Source organism: Pinus tabuliformis, chromosome 4_1 (assembly GCF_031772625.1).
Source record: "Pinus tabuliformis cultivar Carrire ecotype Pingquan chromosome 4_1, CPIR1, whole genome shotgun sequence".
Taxonomy (NCBI): Eukaryota; Viridiplantae; Streptophyta; class Pinopsida; order Pinales; family Pinaceae; genus Pinus; species Pinus tabuliformis.
Genome location: NC_142303.1, coordinates 521,440,835 through 521,448,911, shown reverse-complemented (window position 1 = coordinate 521,448,911; position 8,077 = coordinate 521,440,835). Strand labels below are relative to the sequence as shown.

Genomic DNA, 8,077 nt, shown 5'->3' with positions numbered 1-8,077 from the left:
ACTTAACTTAGTGATTTGCCTAGCCAAGGTAATCCACCGGAGTAGCGATTGAGCAAAATTGTAGTAGAGGCATCACATAGGGGATCAAGGATTGAATTCAAGTAGAGGGGGAGAAATTACCTCAAGATCATTTGCATACACCTAGGGGGAAGGCACAAGAGACCCAACCGAGATGCATAAGCAATGGAATAGGTGTAGAATAATGCCAAACCTCAAAACTAGTGAACCTATAAACCCAGAGGTGCCAAACAACAACTATTATTGTTAAATAACACCCATCGATTTTGTATTAAGAATTTAATGAATTGCACAACTCCCTCTAATTAAAAGATAATTGAATCTTTTTACATTCAATTACTTTTTGTCTTTGGAAATTGAAATATTTGATTATAGTAAAAATTATATTTTTTTTAAACATGGATATTTAAATAGTTTATTTAAATTCTCTATTGGAATATTTTTAAAATAACATAGGAATTATACATTGAAAAATGATTATATGGTTATTATTATTATTATTATTATTATTATTATTAGTAGTAGTACATTATCTCTTTCTAGTTGATGTAAAATTATGTTTCTTAACATGGACATTGAAATTTTTTATTTATGGTTAACTAAGAGTAAGATAATTTTACTCCACCTTTGTAATGGGTTGTAATATCACCTAGTCTAGATCCATCTCAATTCTAATCCTATCAAGCACCAAGAGGGATCAAATCTCTCGAGGTGCAAATGTTTCCTCAAGTTTCACACCCATAAAAGAGTTCTGTGGCTCAAGATATTTGATCCCCCTTAACACTTGCTAAATCTGTAGTTAAGATAGATCTATGTCAGTTTACTATATGTTTTATTTAGTCCAAAAAGACTATGCCGCATTGCCAAATATGGAGGCAAGATGCTTTTCCACTTGTATAATGCCACCTCATCTACCTAGTTACTAACAACACTTTACAAAATAGTATCATGATGTGCAAGGGAATGTTTAATAACACTAATGCCAAACCTGGCTGCATTTAATGCCATTAATGCATAAAGACTATCTACATTAATGCACAAAATTTTAGATCTTTCCCTCGCATATTTTGATATCCTTTGATCTCATTGCAGACCGAGCCAACATTCACATAATAATAATTTCATATCAAACCCTAATAGTGATTGCAGAATGTTAATCAAATGAGAGGTATTACTTGCATCTTTCAAAGTTAGGAGATAGTGGGTTGGTCATATGAGCACTGATCATTAGTAGCAGTGAGATCATAGGGGCCAATGTTAGTGGAAAGCCACTACTCAACTGCGAAGAGTGTCTGCTTATAGGAGATGTGAGGGCTAGCAGAGATCACCTCAATGTAGTTGTAGTACCATCCATGGTGAGGTCCCATGCCATTGGATGCCAACATTATCCTGCAGGGGGGCGACTCAAGGAAGGGAGTCCACTTTCCACTGAATATGGCAATGTTGTCTCTCTCAAAATAGTCATGGCTCAACCCCTTGAGGCCTCCCCATGCCTCCAAATTGTTGATGAACACCTCTCCCAGAACAGATTTAGATGAAAGAGACTGACATCGTAGTCTGTTCCCACATTCCATATGCTTCTCATCCTAGTGTAGAATGTGCAAACACAGTTCTCTTGCTATGAAATCCCATTTAAAGTAAATTAATTGGCCAATGAAATCTAACAGAAACATTAAGTTTTTATCAAATTGCAAGGAAAATACACATCTCAATGTGAGTTGAATCTCCACATGGAACTATGGAAGAAAGAAGGCAAAGTACGAGCATAATCATTTTATGGGGTCCATAGCTATTGAGAAGAGATATGCGAAAAAAAAACATTGGAGAAAGTCTCAATTAATGAGTGATTGTGAAAAAAAAAAATCAACAAATGACTTTACAATATCTCCCTATTTTACCTAATAATAAATTAAGGAATACAATGAAAAAATGATATTATTAATGTTTTATAATGTTTTTAATTAAAATTAAATAAATATATTATTATTATTATTATTATTATTATTATTATTTTATAATAACATTATTATTTTATTTATGAGACTATCAAGTAAACTTGAAAGCAATTACACTCTCACATATTATAAATTCCAACTTGCGTAAATATCTCTAATATTCCTAACAAAACAATAAATAAATAAATAAAAATCACAACCACCTTATGAAAAGCAGTTCAAAGATAAGTTATAAATGTTTTTTTTTTTTTGGGTAAATAGGGATAACCGTGAAATTAAACTTGAAAGAAAAGTTGTCGAAAATAACCATGAAATTGTTAGTTTGTTAGAACTGAATTGGTCTCCTCTCGCCATGAATTCATCCAATTTAACTGAATGAAAAGTTATAGAAAATAGCCATCAAATTGTTAGTTTATTAGAACTGAATTGGCCTCCACTCTAAATTCTCTAATTTCATTCATATCCCCACGAGGTCCGAGAGTTCGCAGTGCAAGAGCGTTGAAAAACAGGGGAGAGTCTATTGGGAACAGAGCGACGTATTGTGTGTTAGCATATCATGGCTGACCTAAACGGTGAAACCCACCAGAGTTTGAGTTCCTTGCTTTGTACTGACGAATGTGATTACTTGATCAGAAACAATGGAGAGAAGGTATAGCTGCTACAGTCTCTGATATCATTTATTTTGTTCCGAAATTTCAACCTATGTATGTGTATATAATGAATGTAATGTACTGTCTATGTGAAAGTTGAGGAACAAGAAGGGAAACATAAATATGTGGATCTCTACTTTTCATCATCTTTACTTATTATTTTCACTCTTCTGATGTAATGAATCACACTCAGTTGTATCTGGCTGATGAATTATGAATTAACACTAAATTTTTTTTTATAGTGGATGGGGATTATATATATTGTTTTGAGTTTTTTTATGTAGTTTGAGTGGGTTTGAGCAGGTTAAATGGTTAAGAGGTTAAGAGTATATGTTTTTTCTAAGAAGTCAGGTTTAAAATCAGATGTCTTCATATAAATGTGAGTCCCCTATCCCAAAAACAAGAAGTTTCATACACCAATTTGGTGTACGGCGCTTAACCTACATTAAAATTAGATGATAATAACATAACATATAAATGATACTGGTAATTTATATGTTTTGATGTAACAGGTCCTCGTGTCTGAGCTTGTGGGTAAGACAATCTGTCTGTTTTCCGCTGCCCATTGGTGCCGGACTTGCAGAAGTTTCGCTATCAAGCTTGTAAACGTATACAACAAACTAAAGGATAGAGGGGATGAATTAGAGATTGTTTTCCTGTCTTGGGACCGAAATCAAACGGCTTTTGACAAATACCACAGAACCATGCCATGGTTGGCTCTTCCATTTGGAGATAAAAGAAGGGACAGTGTAGACAAACTTTACGGGCGAGAGGAAATTCCAACCTTCATTGTGGTTGATCCAGATGGGAAGGAGGTGTCAGATTCCACAGAGGCCCTACGTATCTACGGATCCAAGGCCTATCCCTTTACTGAAGCGCGTCTTGAAACGCTCAGGAAGGAATTCGGAAAATATGGAAAACCAGAAGATACCCGCGACGAAGATCAATATAGCACTGATGAGAGTTATGGAGAAGACGAATATGTAGAAGATGCCACTGATAAACCCTCTGAAGAAGGTGCAGATGCCGCGATTGACGAAGGACATGAAGAAAAGGCAGGTGCGCTTGAGGCCGAAAGGAAAGCCAAAAGAGAAGCACAGACTCTGGAGTCGATCTTGGTGTCTGATAAGCGCAACTTCGTCATCAAGCATGGGGGTGACCAGGTGAGTTACTGAGATATGTAACTATGGAAGTTAGGTTAATTGTAAGTAACATCTCTCACTGAGATAGGTGACTATGGAAGTAAAAGTTAATTGAAAGTAACATCTCTTAGTGCAGTGCATTTGATTTAGATAGATATAATAGTCGATTTATCACAGGAATTTTTGTAACTTGATTTCCATACTATAAAGATCATGTTAATTGAAAGTGACACCTCTCAACCATTTAAAAAGGTGTAGACCTCATTTCCATAATATGAAGATCATGTTAATTGAAAGTGACACCTCTCATCCACTTAGAAAGGTCTAGACTTCATTTCCATAATATAAAGATCATGTTAATTGAAAGTTACATTTCTCATCCACTTAAAAAGATCTAGATAACTACAATAGTCATTCATCAAAAGAAATTTGTAATCCCATTTTTATAATAAAACTGCAAAGATCTTGTTAATTAAAAGCTACACCTCTCATCCACTAAAAAAAGCAAAGAATGGGAAGCAGTGTTACATCTCTAGGTTTTGAATTTTGGTTGTTTTTATTCTCGTGGAATATGATGCTGATCTTTTATATGTTTGGATTCTTGTAACAGGTCCTGGTATCTGAGCTTGTGGGAAAGATAGTTGGTCTTTATTTTTCTGCCCATTGGTGTCCTCCTTGCCAACGTTTCACTCCAGAGCTTGTAAAGGTATACAACGAACTGAAGGAAAAAGGAGAAGCGTTTGAGATTGTTTTCATCTCTTGGGACCATAATGAAGAGGATTTTGAAGAATATTACAGAAGCATGCCATGGTTGGCTCTCCCATTTGGAGATAAAAGTAGGAAGGATCTAGATGATCTTTACGATGTTACAGGGATCCCGACCTTGATTGTGGTTCATCCAGATGGGGAGAAGGTGACTAAGGGCATAGATGCCACAGATGCCATAAGACCCTATGGAGCCAAGGCCTATCCTTTCACTGATGCACATCTTCAAGCGCTGGAGAACAAAATCGAAGAACATGAAAAGGCAGAAACTGCGATTGACGAGAACAGCAAACCCGCTGGAGTTATCTGTGATGGAGATGTTTGTTACCGTGTTGATTAAAGCCTGGTTATCATTTTATCCATCATTGAACTTTGTTAAGTGAGGGTCATTTGCAGCTACAATTAATAAATTACTCTGTTACTCCGTCTTCCGAGTCGATGATTTGGCTTCTATAATGGGAATTCAATTGACATGCAAGAGAATATACACCCGTGAATGATTGCTCTACAATGGGTGGAGAGGTTTGAATCCATATTTGTTTTCCATATCCTAAATATGTGTGGATTATGTATGATTGCTAGGTTAAAAATAATGTTTATGTGAGTATAGGCTTCTTAGCATATATTATTGTTCAACAAATTATTAGGAAGTTATAACTAGTATCACGGGAAGGATATTTTTGTAGTTAGTGGCCGTTACAATGGAAAGCTGATTTTCAGTGGGAGTGTCTTTGTCAGAATCAGATCCTTCTGATCCATGAGTTCGCTTGATGTTGTTATTTCCATTCCTGTTAGTTGAGATGTTTTGTGCCGCGTTTCATTGTTGGCGTCTTCCTCCTCCTTTAGTGTGATGTTCTAGTCTTTTTGATTCTCAATTTCCGCTTTGTATGCTGTTGTTTCGTCTTTTTCTACTTCTTCCTCCAAGGGGGTTATATTTTGCCATCCTTTTGTCTCTTTCTATGGCTTCTTTTACCATTTGGGAGTTTGTTTTTCTTTAGGACAGGCACTGTGGAGGTGTCCTATTTCTAGACATCCATGGCATCGGAAGGTTGTGTTTTCATAGTCTAGTGGTTGAGTCCATTGTGTATTGTTGATTTTCAAGTTTATGCTTTCTGGTAGTCCCTCATTGAGGTCTACCTCAATGCATATCCTTGAAAATGTGAATATCCCCTTTGTGATTTTGTCCTCATCAGTCTTTAGGAATTTTCCTAATACATTCCCTATGGCAATCGATCCACACTGGCATCTTTGATACCACCATTGTATTGGCGTCGAATTCCAGAAACTAAGGGGTCATAAATAGTCCTGCATTACCCGGAACCATGGCCCCTCGTTGATGATATGTTCCCTTTCTAGTGTTGTTACCACCATTGTATTGGCATCAAATTTCGGAAGCCAAGGGGTCATAAATAGACCTGCATTGCCCGAGAACCATGGCCCCTCGTTGAGGATATATTCCCTTTCTTGCATTGCTTTGAATTTGACTATAAAGAAACCTTTGGGGCATAAGCATATATAGTGTGGGGACCAAGCCTCATAAATCCATTGGTGCAAAACATCATATTTAGGCAAAAGTCCATTGAATCTGCATATAACTGAATCAGAATATAGATTTGTGTACAGGTCTTTTACCTCGGGCAGTGCAATGGTAAGTGTCGGATTCTCATATTTTTGTTCTACAATGTAGGGTCCTGGAAGCTCGAGTGGTGTTGTGGTTTTGGCTTGCATTTTTTTCTTGCCTTTGACTACTTCCTTGAATGTTCTTGTGCTTTTTGAGCTGGTTCCAACACTTGCACCCTTCATACGCATGTTAATTATTATGGTTGAGTCTGCAGTGATGGCATAATCCTGGAGTGTGAGACTGTCGAGTAAATTGTGGCCTGAGTAGATCATATTTTGCCGATATGCTGGTATACCAAGTTGGTTTTGGTTTTTTTTAGCTCCTTTATCTTCCTCCCTTCCCAGATCCTCTAGCAAATAGTCTTGTCTTCCAGTGTTTTAATGAAAATTTGTATCAGATCCTCCTCTATTGGGTGTGTGTCTGCCTGCGATGTTGCTGGATCTATTCACCATGTGCCCGGATATGTCAAATCTAATCATCTCATTGCTTCCACGTAGTGCTTCATCATGATCCAATGTGCAAGATCACCATCGATCTGCTTGCCTAAGAGTCCCTTTTGATATCTGAGTTCAATTTTCGCCAGTTCTCAAATTTGAGGGTTATATATGAATGTATTTGATTTTTTTATGTAAATGAATAAGAAATATTGATATTTTTTGTGTTTTTAATTTTAACATTTGTATTAATTGTCTTTTTCTATTGTGTGCCTTTTCATAGTTCTTTTGTATTTTGGTATTAAAGCTATATTTTAGCATAGTAATAGACAACATTTAATTTTTGTGAAACTTATTGAGAGAAGTTATATCTTTTAGATTTGTCCTAAAAGTAAAAAAACAGATTGGACATAAAAGTCAAAAAAGGAAGTCCTATGTTGTAGACTGGACCCAAAAGCCAAAAATAGACTCTAAAGTTACAATAAGTCTTATCTTGTAGATTAGTCCTAAAAGTAAAAAAAAAAGTCCTATCTTTTAGCTTTGACATAAAAGTCAAAAAAGGAAGTCCTATCTTGTAGATTGGACCCAAAAGCCAAAAATAGACTCTAAAGTTACAATAAGCAAGCATTTCAGATATTTTTTTGGAGCATTAACATGAAAACATTGTTTCTTTCACAAGATTTGTGGGATTTGGTGGAAAAATAAAAAGTAGACTTGAAAGCTACAATAAGCAAGCATTTCAAAAAATCGATTAGGTAAAAGAGCTACAATAAGCAAGCATTTCAAAGAATAGATAAGGTAAAACTTGTTAAACTACAATCTCTTAGAAGAGAATATCAATATTTAAATATGTGAATGATGATTTTTGGAGCATTAAAATGAAAACATTGTTTCTTTCACAAGATTTGTGGTATTTGGTGGAAAATGGTTATAGAGAACCAGTGGATGCTCAAGCCCCTATATTGTAGGTTGAATCCAAAAGTCAAAAAATAGACTCAAAAGCTACAACAAGCAAGCATTTGAAAAAATAGATAAGGTAAGAGTTGTTAAACTGCAATCTCCTTAGAAGAGAATTTGAAACTATAGACTCAAAATTTTAAGTCTATACAATATTTTTTTCACTTAATGGAGTAGTTAATCAAATTAGATCTTATGGAGAAGTTTTAGGAGATCAAAAAATGTTGAGTTTCTCTTGCTATTGAAGAATCTAAAGATTTAAATCAAATTTCTATGAATGAGCTTATGGGATCTCTTCAAGCTCATGAGAAAAGAACGAATAGATCTAATGAAAAATATTTTGAGCAAGCTTTTCAAGTAAATGCCAATATTTCTAAAACTAAAGATTAGGAAATTGAAAATTTTCCTCATGGGGAAATTGAGAACTTGTGGAGAATCATATGGAGAAGGAAAAGCTCAAGCAAGAGGTAGTGATAGTAATGATGGAGGTAAAAGATCTAGAAAATCCCAAGGTTCGATGTTTTTATTGTAAAAG

The 8,077-nt window shown here is 35.4% G+C and overlaps 1 protein-coding gene and 1 pseudogene across 1 annotated transcript; one reads left to right on the top strand and one right to left on the bottom strand.

Moving 5' to 3' along the window:
• Window positions 1–1,208: 1,208 nt before the first annotated feature.
• On the bottom strand, window positions 1,209–1,791 carry LOC149176874 (PLAT domain-containing protein 3 pseudogene; annotated as a pseudogene).
• Window positions 1,792–2,529: 738 nt separating this feature from the next.
• LOC149176873 (putative nucleoredoxin 1) lies at window positions 2,530–4,870 on the top strand. Its single transcript, XM_089421594.1, has 3 exons — window positions 2,530–2,622; window positions 3,136–3,786; window positions 4,376–4,870. Exons 1-3 carry the CDS (start codon window positions 2,530–2,532, stop codon window positions 4,868–4,870), a joined length of 1,239 nt encoding a protein of 412 aa, XP_089277720.1.
• The last annotated feature ends 3,207 nt before the right edge of the window (window positions 4,871–8,077 follow it).